General features: G+C 47.4%; 2 protein-coding genes across 2 annotated transcripts in view; both read right to left on the bottom strand.

Moving 5' to 3' along the window:
• The window catches only part of LOC128412170 (zinc finger protein 772-like), a 61,904-nt gene extending 47,531 nt beyond the window's left edge, over positions 1 to 14,373 (bottom strand). The window contains exons 1-2 of the mRNA XM_053385036.1: positions 14,296 to 14,373; positions 13,235 to 13,361 (exon numbers count right to left, since the gene is read on the bottom strand). Of these exons, the coding sequence (XP_053241011.1) occupies positions 13,235 to 13,361; positions 14,296 to 14,367 (199 nt within the window). The 5' untranslated portion in view covers positions 14,368 to 14,373. The remainder of the gene's footprint in view (positions 1 to 13,234; positions 13,362 to 14,295) is intronic.
• Positions 14,374 to 14,512: 139 nt separating this feature from the next.
• Positions 14,513 to 15,944, bottom strand: LOC128412315 (zinc finger and SCAN domain-containing protein 31-like). The gene is made up of 3 exons (XM_053385221.1): positions 14,940 to 15,944; positions 14,646 to 14,743; positions 14,513 to 14,567 (listed from the first exon to the last, which is right to left on the bottom strand). The coding sequence occupies exons 1-3, from the start codon at positions 15,339 to 15,341 to the stop codon at positions 14,513 to 14,515; spliced, it is 555 nt and encodes a 184-aa protein (XP_053241196.1). The 5' UTR covers positions 15,342 to 15,944.
• Positions 15,945 to 16,637: the final 693 nt, after the last annotated feature.

The raw sequence follows: 16,637 nt of genomic DNA, 5'->3' as shown, positions 1-16,637 counted from the left end.
GGAAGGGAAGAAACCTAGGATTAAACAGCTGATCTTAATAGACATAAAAGAGAGAGGAGGCTTTTCCCTACCCGACCTAAAAATTTACTACGAGACAGCCTGTTTCACCTGGCTAAAAGGATTGGTACACGTTGCAGGATCCAGACCTCCTGGACCTGGAAGGTTTTGACAATCGTTGGGGATGGCACGCCTACCTGATATATGGAAAAGCGAAAATTCATAAAAATTTTACCAACCATATAATAAGAAAGTCACTCTTTGCTGTATGGGAAAAATATAAAGACCTGATGGAGCCTAAAGTCCCGTGGTAGACTTCTCCAATAGAAGCCATAGCAGTAAAACGGAAAAATACTCAGGAAAGCTGGCCAACAGATAAAATACTTCTAAAAAACGAAGATAACCAAATAAAATTAAAAAACTTTGAGGAAATAAGAGCACACATTTCAGACTGGTTCCAATACCATCAGTTATTTGAAAAATTTAAATCTGACAAACAAAAGGGGTTCTCAACAGAAATGTCCGTCAAAAGGAGAGAAGTCATCTACTATTAGGCAAAGGAAAATTACTGACTTCTTTAAATTTGACAACCCACCAAGATCAGCGTTCCCCCCTTCTCCATTGTGACTACCCAAACCTCAGTCAAATCCTCTCCCGTTCTCCCTCTTAAGCTGGAACATAGCAGGCTGGAAGGGGAAAAAATCTGACCCGGACCTTGTAAAACTAATAAACTCACACCAAGTAATTCTCTTGCAGGAAACATGGGAAGAAGGGAGAGTAGATATTAATGTAAAAGGCGAAAGATTTATACGATCTGAGGTGAAACTAGCCCTGATTGCGGGGAAAAACTTTGAACTTGTTATAACAAATGTTTATCTTCCTCCTGGAGGCAACATTGCAGACTTATACAATAAATGGGGAATCTTGGAGGAACATCTTACTCTTTGTCACTCCAAATACCCCAATATACCCAATATTATAGCAGGGGACTTCAATGCTCGCATTGCAACAAACTGGGAGTCCTTAATCAAAGCCAAATGGTGGATAACCCCAGAATTCATTGATGACCTCTCCCTCCATAATCAAAGACTTTCCAAAGACAAAAGGGTAAATGAAGCAGGAACCCTTCTTTACCAATTGGTACTATGTCTAAACTTAGTGATTCTAAACGGGAACTGCCCGCCTGACGTACCGGGTGAGTTTACACACATAAGCTCCTCTGCAAACAGTGTCCTGGATTATATGTTAGTATCTCATGACATATTCCCCAAATTTTCCCACTTTAAAGTTGAAAATATTCAACTGAGTGACCACCTACCGTTGGTCGCCACAATGACTATAGACTGGACCCCAGATGGAGACAGACACCCAACACAATTGATTACGAACTCAGCATTGCAAATCAAAAGTATAAAATGGTCCGAACTACAGGCCCCAAAATACTCAGCATATTTCCAACAAGGACTAAAACAAGCATACTCAGGCTTAATTGAGGATTATTATGATTATGACCAAACTCTAAGACTATTGTCGAATCTGTCGGAAGATCTAACGTCTTTCTTCTCTGTCCCGACGCATAAAATAAATCGAACACAAAGGAAGATAGGTGCATTGTGGTTCAATAGTGCTTGTAAACAGGCTAGACAACTTCTTGGTAACATCTACAAAGAGTATAAAGCCTCCGGGGCAACGGTCCTGCCAAAAGAATATTTCCAAGCAAAATCGGCCTACAAGCAAATTCAAAAGGGAGCCAGACAGGAATGGCAAGTGAATCAATGGCGGGCAATCATAGAAGCCTCATCATCACGGAACTCCAGACAATTTTGGCTCCTGGTAAATAAAAGAACTAAAAGATACCCTTTAACTATTATTCCTGCCCCGGTTTGGGAATCTTACTTAAAAAACTACTTTGCCACAACCGACTGTATTGCTAACACAAGAGATGAATCCCAAGATCAGCTTCCCCTCTGGCCCCCCACCGATCCGGAAGACATCCATGACTTGATCGTTAAACTTAAAACAGGGAAAGCGCCTGGACCAGACCTGATCCCGGCAGAAGCTATAAAATACCACGCGGACTGGTGGGCCAAAGTCTTCGATGCCGTTAACAACTCTGGAATGATCCCGGAAGTATGGCAGGACGCTGTTATCGTTCCAATCCACAAAAAGGGCTCACCAGATGACCCGGGGAATTACAGAAATATCAGTCTGCTCTCAATAGTGGGGAAACTGTATGCCCGCTTCCTGTTGAACAGACTTATTCAATGGGCCGAAGAGAAAAAATTAATTGGGCCCGAACAAGCTGGATTCCGCCCAAAACAGTCAACAATTAATCATATTTTAATTTTACAGCATCTTGCCTGGAAATATTCCACCCCAAAGGGTGGCCAACTCTGTGTGGCATTCATTGACCTAAAGGCAGCATTCGATAGTATCTCCAGGAGCATCCTCTGGGAAAAACTCACCCACTGGAGCATCGACAGAAGGCTTCTCTGGCTAATAATCAAACTCCATGAAAACTCAGCGGCTAGAGTGAGGCTCACCCCGGAGGGTGATCTCACCAATTCAATTCCCATTAAGAGAGGTGTTCGTCAGGGTTGTATATTGGCTCCATTCCTGTTTAATTTGTTCATAAGCGACATGAGGACTCCCCTAATAGAGGCTCAAGAAAGGATTCACGCACCCCGCCTAGCACTTTATCGCTGCCCTTTGTTACTATATGCGGATGACGCAGTCATCCTTTCTTTTTCTAGAGTAGGTCTTATGAGGGCCTTAAAAATTTTTGGATCATATTGTAACGCAAATTCCCTTACAATTAATTATGAAAAATCTAAAATCCTAATTTTCTCAAAGAGCCGGAAACTCCATAATTGGAGAATTGATGGGAGAGTCATTGAACAAGTCTATAGATTCCAATACTTGGGAGTTTGGTTACAACATAACCTTAGATGGAAGGCCCATGTAGCCTATGTTACAAATAGAGCCAAAGCTATCTCCTTGGCGATCTTGCGATTTTTCTTCACCGATGGGGCCCTTCATATCCTATCGGCGTTGAAAGTCTTCAAGGCCAAGGTGATCCCGACAATTGCTTATGCCATCTCAATTTGGGGGACTTTTGTCAACCTATCTCACCTAGAGGTTATTCAAAATCAGTTTTTAAGAGGGATATTGAAACTGCCCAACTGTGTAAGTAATACAGCGCTACGCATGGAACTTAATATTGTATCCCTGGAAAACGCTCTGTGGAAGCACATACTTTGTCACTGGTTATCTTTATGGCACAATCTCCCAAACTTGTACTTGATACAATGTATGTGGAGAGATGATTTCCAGAGCCCATGGGTAAAAAATTTACAACTGAAAATTACGGCAATGGGAATCTCCCCATCCAAATTACTAGAGCAGGATATAGTTCCAGCTAAAAGAACAGTAACCTGTAAACTAGAGGAGATGGACTTGCAGCAGGAAATGGTCTTGGGCAATGGTACCTGCTCACCTCTAAACCTTGGTTTATTACCCCTCTTAAGGCTCCCAAACTATTTGAATTCCTTAACTTCTTCGGCTCATAGATATGCCTTTGTAAAGGCAAGATTCAACACCTTCCCATCGAACGTGCTGAGAAATAGATTCTCCAATGGACAGATATTGCTCTTATGTGATTGTAATTGTGGGGCACCGGAATCGTTGCATCACATAATTCTTGATTGTGCTTTTCACTCATCGGCCAGGAGCAAGTTTCTTGCTCAATATCTAAAGGGAATTGCCGATGATACGAATGAAGCCAAACTGAGATATCTATTAAATGATGATGACCCCCTAAGATCACTCATGGTTGCCAGATTCTTGATCAGCGTCCTATCCCTAAAGAAGAGAAACGGACTCCTGTGCGGCTCGGATAATCCCTCTAAACTATGATCTATGTTTTAGGATGTAATTAGGTGATATCACCATTGATGTCTTCTACTAATTTATGAGCAGAGGGCGATGTTTATGTTACAAATTTATTGTAATGTATGATGTTGGTCTTTTGTTTTTGTTTTGCTTTGGTTCTTGTCTGTTTTTTGTAAGTTTTGGTGGTTTTAAATTTGGAGGTTTAAGTACATTATGTTGGTATGGGAAAATGTCGTGTGATGGGCCAATGGCCGGAATAAAGATCAATACAATAACAGAAATGTCCCGATTCGAATTTGATCTTGTAAATTCTAAAAGAAAAACTCTTTCCAAAACTTATTGACTCCTCCTTGACTGGACAGTCAAGGAGGAGGAGGTAACAGTGGCAATGGTGAGGTGGTCCCAGGATTTTGGCCATTCAATAACCATGGCCCAATGGGAAAATTTATGGAAGATCAATTGGAAATTCACAAACTGTTACACTATTAGAGAGAACTTTCAAAAAATGCAACATCGATGGTATCTAACACCATGGAAACTTTCCAAAATGTATAAAAATGTGTCAAGTAATTGTTGGAGATGCAGAGACTCAGGAACATTCTACCATATGTGGTGGATATGTTGGAAAATACAGGTATTCTGGGAGAGTATACATGCAGAACTGCAAAAAATGCTAAAGATCTCTTTCAATAAAAAACCAGAGGCCTACCTCCTGGGAATAACAGATTTGGATATTCCACAAAAGAGGAAGGGTATCTTTTTATATGTGACGGCGGCAACAATAGTTTTGATCGCAGCAAAATGGAAGAGTAATGAAATCCCCTCTATACAAGATTGGATCCAAAAGCTGACAGAATATGCCGAATTAGATGGTTTATCAGAAAAAATAAAGAATAAATCAAAACAGGAATTTGTTTCAAAATGGGAGGTTTTCAAAGAATATCTGAAAAATAAATATAGTAGTTTAAATTCTGTCGCAGCATTCGAGGAACTTCAGTAATAGTTGCAAGGTAGATATAAGAAATTAGATTTATTAAGAATAAGTTTAATTATGATAAAAGTGTGTATTGGCAATAAGTAATATGAATTTGAAATATGGAATAGACGGGAGGTTGGGTCTTTAGTGTTAAGACCAATAGATGTTTTATTGTTTGCTAAGAAAATTATGTGTCTATGGTTATTTTTGTAATTTGTGTGTAATTTGGTATTTGTGTTTTTTTCTTTTTTCTTGTTGTATAAATAAAAAACTTTATTTTTTTTAAAAAGGACACTACCTTGCTTGGTAGTGATGGCATGAAATACGCGAGTTTCTTTAATCGGAGAAGAGGAGAAGAATCAGAGAAGATTTACATCCTACTTGCATTACACCGACTGTGAAACACCCAGACAGTGTGATCATCTGGGGTTGTATGGCAGCAAAAGGTGTGGGCAGAATTTGCGTCATTAATGGGAATATAAATGCGGGAAAATGCATAAACGAAATATGTGAGCCCAAACTGAAGTGTTCCGCAGGTGATCTTTTCCCAGATACCGAAGCATTTATATATTTTCAGCAGGATTCAGCTCTATGTCATGTTGCTGCTGTGTGCAAAAGGTACATTCAAGATAATGATATTTCACTGCTGGAATGGCCTGGGAATAATAATAATAATAATAATAATAATAATAATAATAATAATAAATTTTATTTATATCCTGCCCTCCCCAGCCGAAGCCGGGCCCAGGGCAGCTAACAACAATAAAACAGTACAACAGTACAACACAACACTCTAAAATCATTCATTATAAAAATAATTCAAATCAAACCAATGGCAACCATTGGGCCAGAGCTCCGGGAAGATTGCCGAAGGAGGGAGTCAGGCTGTGCCCTGGCCAAAGGCCTGGTGGAACAGCTCTGTCTTGCAGGCCCTGCGGAAAGATGTCAAGTCCTCTAGGGCCCTTGTCTCTTGTGACAGAGTGTTCCACCAGGTCGGAGCCACAGCCGAAAAAGCCCTGGCTCTAGTTGAAGCCAGCCTAACCTCTCTGTGGCCTGGGACCTTCAAGATGTTTTTATTTGAAGACCGTAAGTTTCTCTGTGGGACATACCAGGAGAGGTGGTCCCGTAGGTACGAGGGTCCTAGGCCGTATAGGGCTTTAAAGGTTAAAACCAGCACCTTAAACCTGATCCTGTACTCCACCGGGAGCCAGTGCAGCTGGTATAGCACCAGGTGAATGTGATCTCGCAGCGAGGACCTCCTCGTAAGGAGTCTCGCCGCAGCATTCTGCACCCGCTGGAGTTTCTGGGTCAGTCTCAAGGGCAGCCCCACGTAGAGCGAGTTACAATAATCCAGTCTGGAGGTGACCGTTGCGTGGATCACAGTGGCTAGGTCAGGGTGAGAGAGGTAAGGAGCCAACTGCTTAGCTTGGCAAAGATGGAAAAATGCCGCCTTTGTTATAGCTGCAATCTGCGCCTCCATGGAAAGGGAGGTGTCGAAGATTACACCCAAACTCTTAACAGACGGTGCTGGCACTAATTGCGCCCCCGCAAGAGATGGGAGTTGCCCCCCAATGCCATATCGTCCTGTCCCAGCCACAGGACCTCTGTCTTCGAAGGATTTAGCTTTAATCGGCTCCCACGTAACCATCCAGCCACAGCTTCCAAACATCTGGTCAGTGTGTCTGGGGCCGAGTCAGGATGGCCATCCATCAACAGATAGAGTTGGGTGTCATCAGCATACTGATGGCAACCTGAATAGCCCACACTTTAGTCCATGCTGAATAGCCCACACTTTAACCCAATCAGAAATCTTTGGAGCTGACTGTCAGGGAACTGCCATCTGAGACGCAGGAGGTGAAAGGGCTCACGGAGGGTGAGAGAGACCATTCAGCTGGGGAGGGAACCAGCAGGGGGAGAAGTGGAGTTCCAAGGGAAAGTGAGTCGGAGGGAGGGCTCAGAGACACTTCAAGCGAGAACAGTGGGGAGGTTTCAGGACCTCCTGTAGGGACATCCACTCCTCGCCGGAAACTGTCACGCCGAGAGTCCAGAAGACGCGTTTCCGTTAAGGAGCTTTTATGCTGGAAGAAGTTCCGTAAACGCCCACTGTCCGATTCAACGAGTGACTGATGGAGCCATGCTTAAGCAGCTCCGTCACAGACAGAGGTTTGTGGACTTAGCCAAACTCTGAGGGACTAGGATTTTACGCACAAGCAGCTCACCATCCCATCACAGCAATCGGACAGTCCCTGAAAGCAGCTTGTGCAGAGAGGCATCATGAGCAACCCAGCCGGAGCCGGGGGAGCAGGAGGAGCTGGAGAGGGTCCAAGCCTGGAAGAAAGGTACAGGGTGTTGGAAGTCCAACTAGCACTGCAAACGGCGAGGCTAGAGGAAAGGAGGGCGCAGGATGCACAAAAGGCAAAAGGAGCTACACTAGCAAGAAAGATGCCAGGATTGGTGCAGAAGTTTGGGGGGGACCCCAGGAACTATCAAGCCTTTAGGACAGAGATGCAGTATGCTCTCGAACTGCAGTTTAACGACTTTCCCGACGAGGCATCGCGAGTGGCGTTTGTGATTGGCCATCTCGAAGGGGGGGCGAGAGACTGGGTTAGACCCCTGATGGCAGGGAATAGTGAAATGCTGAAGGACACGAGGAAGTTTTTTCGCGCCATGGATTTGATGTTTTCCAGCGAGATTGAACAGGGACTGGTGCGCAGACAATTGATGGCTTGCAAACAGGGTAGCCGATCGGTTCGTGAGTACTGGACTGAGTTTACAATGTTGATACATAAATTGGGGTGGGACCTATCGGCGGAACCCATTCACATGCTCTTTGAAGAGGGGCTTTCTTCGGAGGTGAAAGACGAACTTTCCCGGGCGCCCAGGGCGGAGTCTATGGACCAGCTGACCAAATCAGCGCTGACCATTGGAGCGCGCCAGGAGGCAAGAGCCTTGGAGAAGCGGGAGGGGAAAGGAGAGCGTTGGAGGGATTTCCGCATTCCAGAGATTCCAGAGCCAAGTTTCCCGCCAGGAGAGCCGATGGAAGTTGGAACAGCGCGCGCGCGCGCAGTTTCAAATCCCAGTGAAGGGAGGAAGAAGGAGGGAAAGAGCGCCAAGAAATGTTATCTCTGCCAGCAGCCAGGTCACTTTGCCAGTCTGCCCGCAAAGAAAGGAATGGCAAGGGATGGCGGGAGCTGTTGGGGGGAAGGAGGAGGGAGTCCAGGAGCCAGTAAAAGCCAACGCCTGGCTGCCACCGTCAGGGCACTGCAGCCAGGCCAAGGAGCAGTAAAAGTGCCCACTCCGGAACCTCCAAGACCAGCCCTAGTAATAGAGGTGTTGCTAGAGCTGGCAAACGGATACCCACTAAAGACAAAGGCGCTGTTGGACTCAGGCAGCTCCTGTAATTTTATGAGTAAGGAGTTTGCAGCTGAACACCAGATACAGATACTCCCTTTAAGCAACCCCCTGCAGGTGACCACGATCGATGGGAGGGAGCTGTTGGGAGGAGAAGTTAGCCTACAGACCGTCCCAATGGTTATGAGGGTGGCCAGGCACACTGAAAGGATAGCGTTCAATGTGGCCACCCTGGGAGGGGCTCCCGTCATTTTGGGAATGAGCTGGCTAGCGTTGCATGACCCGCTAGTGGGCTGGCATCAGAGAGTGGTCTCCTTTGGGTCAGCACATTGCCTGGAACACTGCAGAGAAGGAAAGGTGCCAGAAGGGGCAAAGGCCTTTCTAGCAGGGACGGAAGTGGCGGACAAAGGGAAGGTGCCCAAACAATACGCTGACCTGAGCAAGGTCTTCAGCGAAAGGGAAGCAGATAAACTACCACCGCATAGAGACTTTGACTGCCAAATTAACCTGGTCCCTGGGGCCCAGCTCCCCGTGGGCAAGCTGTACGCCATGTCAGACAGGGAAATGCAGGAGTTAAGGGAGTTTATTGATAAAAACCTGAAGAGAGGCTTCATCAGAGAGTCCAGAGCGGTGGGGGGGAGCCCAGTGTTTTTTGTGGACAAAAAAAACACGGATAAACCCAGGCTTGTAGTGGACTACCGGCGGCTAAATGCCGTGTCAGAACCAGTGACTTTCCCCATGCCCAGGATTGATGACATTTTGACCAGGGTGAGGAAGGGAAAGATATTCACGAAACTGGACCTGAGAGGGGCATACAACCTGATACGAATAAGGAAAGGGGATGAATGGAAAACCACCATGTTCACCCCTTTGGGGGCTTTTGAATATTTAGTTATGCCATTCGGATTGCAATCAGGCTCCGCCTGTTTTCAATCGCTCATGAACCATGTCCTGGGACCTTTGCTCTACAAGAATTGCGTGGCCTTCCTCGATGACGTGCTGATATATTCAGAGAATGAGGAGCAGCATGTAAAGGATGTCAGGGAAGTGCTGAGCCAGCTGCAAGCAAACCAGCTGTGGGTGAAATTGGAGAAGTGTCAGTTTCACACCAAGGAGGTGGAATTCCTGGGGTACCGCTTATCAGACAAGGGATTAGCCATGGATCCAGGCAAGGTCCAGGCGGTGCTGGAATGGAAGACACCGAAAACGAAAAAGGATGTGCAAAGGTTCTTAGGGTTCGGGAACTTTTACCGTAAATTCATCAAGAACTTTGCCCACTTAACGGCTCCCATCACGGACTGTCTAAGCAGCAAGAAGAAATTCGTTTGGACGGCGGAGGCGGAGCAAGCATTTGAGGAATTGAAAAGGGCATTCGCTTCGGAAGAACAGCTCCTGCATGTGGATTTACAAAAACCCATGAGAGTGGAAACTGATGCCTCAGACCGGGCGGTGGGGGCGGTGCTGCTTCAGCCAGGGAGCAATAAGTCGGAATGGAGACCGTGTGCCTTCTTTTCGCGTAAGCTGAACAAATCCGAGAGGAACTACACCGTATATGACCGAGAACTACTCGCCATTCACGAAGCGTTCCGGAGATGGAGACATTTACTAATTGGCGCACAGCATAAGGTGCAAGTGTGTACGGACCACAAGAATTTGGAGTATTGGAGAACGGCACGAGTGCTCAACCAGCGACAAGTGAGGTGGGCCCAGGAGTTCTCCAAATTCCATTTTGAAATCTGCTATGTGCCAGGTCCAGAAAACATCAGAGCGGACGCTCTCTCACGCAAACCTGAATATTTGGAGGGGGAGGGAGCGCCTGAAGAGAGACATATTATCCCAGAGGACCACTGGGTGTGTGGGGCGGCCTGGGTGGGGCAAAGAGAACTGGTAGAGGGAACGGTAAATGATGAATACGCCCAGGATAAGCTCAAAGGTTTAAGGAGAGAGGGAGAAGACCCCGGAGGTTTTGAAGAAAGAAACGGGGCATTGTATTACAAAGGGGCACTATATATACCCGAAGGGGAATTGAGGGGGAGAGTACTCAAACAGCTGCACGACAACCCCACAGCGGGGCATTTTGGGCAACACAAGACTATGTGGTTGGTGACCAGGGAGTTTTGGTGGCCCAAGGTGAGGGAGGATGTACGGGAGTATGTGAGAAGGTGTGACCAATGCCAGAGAGCCAAAGGAGAAAGGCGGGCGCCAGCGGGGTTAGAACCGTTACCCACACCAGAACGACCGTGGGAGGCGGTATCGATAGATTTTATGACTGATCTGCCTAAATCCCAGGGGAAAACCGCCATACTAGTCGTAGTAGACCTGTTAACTAAGATGGGTCACTTTGTAGCTTGCTCACATGCAGTCACGGCGGAAGAGACAGCGAAATTGTTTGTAGAACATATTTTTAGGCTGCATGGCGCCCCCTTGAGGGTGGTCTCCGACAGAGGGAAACAGTTCACATCCAGGTTCTGGAGGAAACTTATGAGCTTGTTGCACGTAGAGGTCAACTTTTCGACTGCCAGGCACCCTGAGACCAATGGGCAGGCGGAGAGGGCAAACGGTATCCTCCAACAATACCTGAGGTGTTATGTCAATGACAGAGAGAACGATTGGGTCGAAAAGTTGGCGCTAGCGGAATTTGCTTACAATAATGCAGAGAATGTGTCCACCGGGATGAGCCCCTTTTTGGCTAATTATGGGTGCCACCCCAGGGCGTTTCCAGGGGGAGGAGGGGAGAGATGGAGTGTCCCGGCCGCTGAACATTTTGTAGAAGAAATGGAAGCGATCCATCGTCAACTCCAACTCAACTTAGAAAGGGCCAAAGAAGAATATAAGAGGCAGGCAGACAAGAGCAGAAGGGAAGGTGAAACCATTAGGGTGGGGAGTCAGGTCTGGCTATCAACCCAAGGGTTGCCGTTCAAGGGGGGTTGCAAGAAATTGAGACCCAAAAGATTGGGACCATTTGAGGTCATCCAACAGGTCAACCCAGTGGCTTTCAGACTCCGGTTACCGAACCACATGAAACTGCACCCAGTATTCCACAGGTCATTACTGTCACCATATAGGGGGGAAGGTGAAGGGGTATCCACACGGGGGCCAGCCATAGAAGAAAGGGAAAGCAGCAACCATGTGGCGGAAATCATCGACTCCAGGTGGAAGGGTAATCAGGTGGAGTATTTGGTCGCGTGGGAAGGGGAACCGGAGTCGGAAAACACCTGGGTGACGGCAGAGGAAGTCAGTGACGAGATCTTGATCGAAACGTTCCACCAAAGGTTCCCCAGGAAACCTCAGCCAGTAGCGAGGTTCCGGAGGGAGTACTTTGGCACCACCGACGATGAGGAGGAACTGGAAGGATTCAGGGAATCGGAGTTGGAAGAAGGAACAGACTCCGATGAGGAGGAGTACTTGAAAACCGGAAACAGCAACAGGTGGAGGGAAGTGTTCGAAACTTCGGAAGATGAGGGAGGTTCCTTCAGGGGTTTTGCTCCCTCGCCTCCCGCAGAGGAGGGGAGGGAAGGGGGTGAAGGGGGCCCTGGAGGGGAGGTGGATGTCAGGGAACTGCCATCTGAGACGCAGGAGGTGAAAGGGCTCACGGAGGGTGAGAGAGACCATTCAGCTGGGGAGGGAACCAGCAGGGGGAGAAGTGGAGTTCCAAGGGAAAGTGAGTCGGAGGGAGGGCTCAGAGACACTTCAAGCGAGAACAGTGGGGAGGTTTCAGGACCTCCTGTAGGGACATCCACTCCTCGCCGGAAACTGTCACGCCGAGAGTCCAGAAGACGCGTTTCCGTTAAGGAGCTTTTATGCTGGAAGAAGTTCCGTAAACGCCCACTGTCCGATTCAACGAGTGACTGATGGAGCCATGCTTAAGCAGCTCCGTCACAGACAGAGGTTTGTGGACTTAGCCAAACTCTGAGGGACTAGGATTTTACGCACAAGCAGCTCACCATCCCATCACACTGACTAAAGAAACTTGGTTAGTCAGAAGCAACCCAGCAATAAAGCCCAATTAGCAGAGGCAATAATTCAGTCTTGGTTTCCCATTATTACAGCTGCAGAACTAAAATCTTGGTTCACTTCATGGGAAGGCATTGTAAGGCCGTAATTAAAGCTAAAGGTTACCAATGGTTACCAAAGGTTTCACGTTTTTTCTTTATGACTGCTGTTCTAATAAATACTCCTTCATAAAATTCATTGCATTACATTCTTCATTAAATTATCTTTCCATTGCTATATAATTTTATGGTATTACTCCACACAAAAGTGGTGTTATGAGCCATCAAACCTCAGAAATACACTTTTCACAAAAGGTTTCCACAATTTTGCCAATAGTATAAGTTGTTCATTTTAAAGTTAATGTTCTTTATATATGGGATCAGATTATTATTATTATTTATGTTTCATGTTTATATGTGTGTTGGAAGCCGCCCAGAGTGGCTGGGGGAATGCAGCCAGATGGGCAGGGTATAAATAAAAATTATTATTATTACTACAGTGGTACCTTGATTTAAGAACAGTCCTCTTCCAGAAAAGATTAAGTTTGTAAACCGAGATACCACTGTATCATCATCATCATCATCATCATCATCATCATCATCACCACTGCTACTTCTACCTGAAATTCAATAAGCCTAGCTCTTCTTCTCTGGGATGAATTTTGTTTGGCCCAGTCATGGCATCCCCTCCATCTCCAATGTCAGTCGTCTCTTTGGTCAACCCAAGACTGACAGGAGCAAAAACAAAAGCAGAAAACCTGAAGCTACTTATCTTCCCTAACAATTCTGAAGCTGACATTTAAGATGGCCCGGGCAGTTTAGACCTGCCCAATCGTGGTAGAAAAAGGAATAATCTGAGGAAGATTGTTCAAAGAGAAAACAGTAATTTACTGTTTATTGTGGGGGTGTTAGGTTCCCAGGTGTTATAGGGGCCACGGTTGAGCTCTGTGAAAATATATGACGTTGGTCACATACAGGTATTTTTTGTATTTCCAGGCAGATATGACGATCCCACAGGGAGCCTTACCAAGAGAGGCCACGATCCCACGATTCTCCTCCATGACGTCCTTATGCAGAGCTCTCTGGTCAGGATCCAGCAACACCCACTCCTCGGCTGTGAAACGAACAGCAATATCTTCAAAGCACACTGGACCCTAAAAGAAAAAGGGAAATGTCCTCCTCTGAGACAGCAGAAATATGATCTACTCCACAATGCTCTGTTGTTTCCTTCCTGTAAATTGCGGTGTTGTTTCAATAGGATTGCTTTGCTGCACATTTTATTTATGGATGCTTATTTTATTCTAAGTTTAAATTATGGGTATTCGTTTTTGTGCAAATAAGTTGTACTCCACCTTGTGTTATTCAAGTCATTCTGCCTAGGCAAGCATTCCAGTTTCCCCAATGGAAGGATCCACTTTCTCCTCTCCTCCTGAGCTGTTCCCTCCTAAGAACTAGAGCCAAATTCGAGGGGTTCATGGGGGCATGGATAAGGGGAGGAAGTGGAGGCAAGCCCCATTTTGCAGCCGATGGGGCTGGTTAGGTGAATCCAGGCCGCTATTTGTTCTCATTTGTCCACTGCTTAGAAAACTATTTTTGCATTCAGTTATCAATCTAGAAATGAAATAAGCCTCTTTTGGATGGCCATCTGTCTTGGATGATCCAGCAGAGATTCCTGCAATGCAGGGGGTCTCCTGGCTCTGAGAGACAAGCAGGGAGGGCGGCTTCTGGCAGAAGGAGAGGGAGCCACCGGTGGCTCCTCCTTCTCCTGACTCACCTCTGCCTCTCGACCTTCCTCTCCCACTCGCCTCCTTCCTCTTCTGCCTCTGATTCTGCACTGCATTCTGCCACAGAGTCTCCCAGCTCACTAAGCCCTGTTTCCCCTTTAGCTTCTGACACCTCCTCTTCCCAGGCTTCTCCCTCTTCTCCCTCTACCCGCTCATCCTTCCTCCACCTTCACTCCTTCGGCTCTGAGCCGTCTTCCCTTCCTGGTTCCCCGGCTGCTTCCTCCCACCATTCCTCTATGCCCAACCAGTCCATGACATTGCTCCATCCCTCGGCCTCTGTCCCCACAAGGCAGCTTCCCCTGACCTGATCTGGTTCCACAGCTGCTGCTTCCCTTCTGCCCCCATGAAAAGGTGGATCAGGAGGTCTTGCTGGCATCCTTCTGCCACCTGCAAGAGAAAAAAGGTAAGCAGGACGCCAGAAGTGCCTGCTTCTCTCACAGGTGAAACTGGGCATCTCTAACTGCAGATGGGCCTTTGAGAAGGACTTACCTGCTGAGAGCATTTGGACGTTTGTGCCCATTTCATATGTTTGTTGTGCAGAAATATATCTCCCCTCTTCTGGACCCTTGTTCCCAACTGTCTCCCCCCAAAACAAGATGAAAAGAACCCTCAGATGAGTTGGGAAACCAACAGAATGAGACCAGTGGAGAAAAACCACCTTCCTCCTTACCCAGTGGCCTCTCTCTGGTGTCCAACGGAGGCCTCTCTGCCTCACAGGAATCCAGGTCCATTTCTGCAAAGAGATCCTTTCCCTGAGAAAGAAACAAGGATTCAAAACAGAGAATGGGGAGAAATACTAGAAAGAGAATGACAAAGACTTGAAGGGTGTTAGATCTCATTCCATGGATGCCTTCCCAGAAAAAGGATGGGCCATCAGCAGACCATTATGGGATGTTCTCTGTCCTGTTTGGAGCCCCTTGGGAGTATCCAGAGGAAAGTCTCTCTCACCTGCTTTCTCTCCTCTGCCTGACTCAGGAGGAAACCTTCGGCCAGGGCCACCGCCTGGGAACTGGTCTCCGCTCCGCATTCCCTCACCCAGCTCTCCATCTCCCGGGGAAGGACAGCCAGGAACTGCTCCAAGATCACCAGGTCCAACATCTCAGCTTTCGTGTGCCTTTCTGGCTTCAGCCACTGATGGTCAAGGTGGTAGAGTCGGCTGCAAACCTCTCGGGGTCCTTTGGCCTCCTGGAAGCAGAACTGCCTCACCTGCTGGCTCTGCACCACTGAGCGGAGGGTGTCCTCCTCACCCAGGATCTTCTGCACAGAGTTTTCCCAGAACCCCCCACTGCTCCCAGTTTGGTTGGCATGGCCTCTTCCTGTTCCTGGGCCAGCTGAGTCTTGCTCATCCATCTGTGCTCTCAGGAAGCCTCTGAGAGATCAGAAGTAACCCTTTGGTCTTCTGCCAAGTTCTGTCCGTCTAAATGAGAAGCTGCAGTAAATCCTACAAAGCAAATACATTGTTCTGTTATAGAATTTGTAGGACAGGGGAAAAAATGGTTCCCTGAGCAAGCATGGATGAGTCTCGCTGGGAACAAGGGCTGGACTGCACCACATCCCAGACCATGAGCTATCATTTTGAAAAGAAAGAGGAGGAGGAAGAGGAGAAGAAATAAGTCTCTAGCCTTCTAGCAATGCAGAATGTGGAGGCAACTGAAGGGATTTCTGTCAGATTAATCAACCTGGTTTCTGCTGCCTCCCAGTCAATGCATGAAGTCAGAACCGAATGACAAAGGAGTCATTTGTATCTTGTGATAAATGGATGCTTTTCTCTAGTGGGGGTCCTGACCTGGGGGTCCTCAGGAGTTGCTCCCCAGCCCCACCCTCACCCCACCTCCACTCCCTGCTTCTGTCTCCTTTTCTGCAATCTCTGCCCCTGTCCAGACAGATTCGTGGGGTGAGATCGCTTTTTCTCTCTTCTGAGGGCCAGGAATGTATCTGGCCAACCCCCTGAGGGCCAAGTGGGCGGGGCCAAATACATCTCCCTTGAAGTTTTGATTTTTTTGTTGTTCTGTTAGATAGCTTAACACAAACTGGTTTGCAATGCAGCAGCCAGACTATGGCCTGGGATCCCTCTCTTTATTCCTGGTCTCTCTTTCCTACTTTTCCTTAGTTCCTGGCCGTTGTTTTTTTTTGGGGGGGGGGCTAGTCCACCTCCTCGTTCAACTTTGGAAAACCATTTGCACATGTTTCCTCTGTTGTGCAATGAGGCTGAGCGATGTCACACAGGAGTTAAAGTCCCAGGGACTCCTTTGTTTTAAAAAGGGAGATTTCGTGGGAGTCAGGGATCCTCTGATCTGCAGGAAGGAGAGCGCGGCAGACCTGGCCCCTCCCTGATCAGGCCCCCCAAGCACCCTCTCCTGCTGCAGCCCTGGGACCCCCCCCCCGTCCCCCCACTGCACCCTCTGGGGGGAGAGAGAGGAGACTCACCAGATCCCAGGAGGGGGCTGCGATTCAGCTCTTGCAGGAGAGACACCGAAGCAGGAAAGGACTGGGGAGGGAGGGGCCTTGGCTCTGGAGGACCTGCCCCCCTTGCTTCCTGTCCTCTCTAGGAAGGCAGCTCAGTTCCCTTTAACCCTTGCAAAGCCGAGTCCTCCCTCGCTCAGCCCTCTCTCGCTTGGCAGATCCTCAGATTCTTATTATTTTTTA

This window comes from Podarcis raffonei, chromosome 4, assembly GCF_027172205.1.
Source record: "Podarcis raffonei isolate rPodRaf1 chromosome 4, rPodRaf1.pri, whole genome shotgun sequence".
In the NCBI taxonomy this organism is placed as follows: Eukaryota; Metazoa; Chordata; class Lepidosauria; order Squamata; family Lacertidae; genus Podarcis; species Podarcis raffonei.
This window is presented reverse-complemented; position numbering and strand designations above follow the sequence as displayed.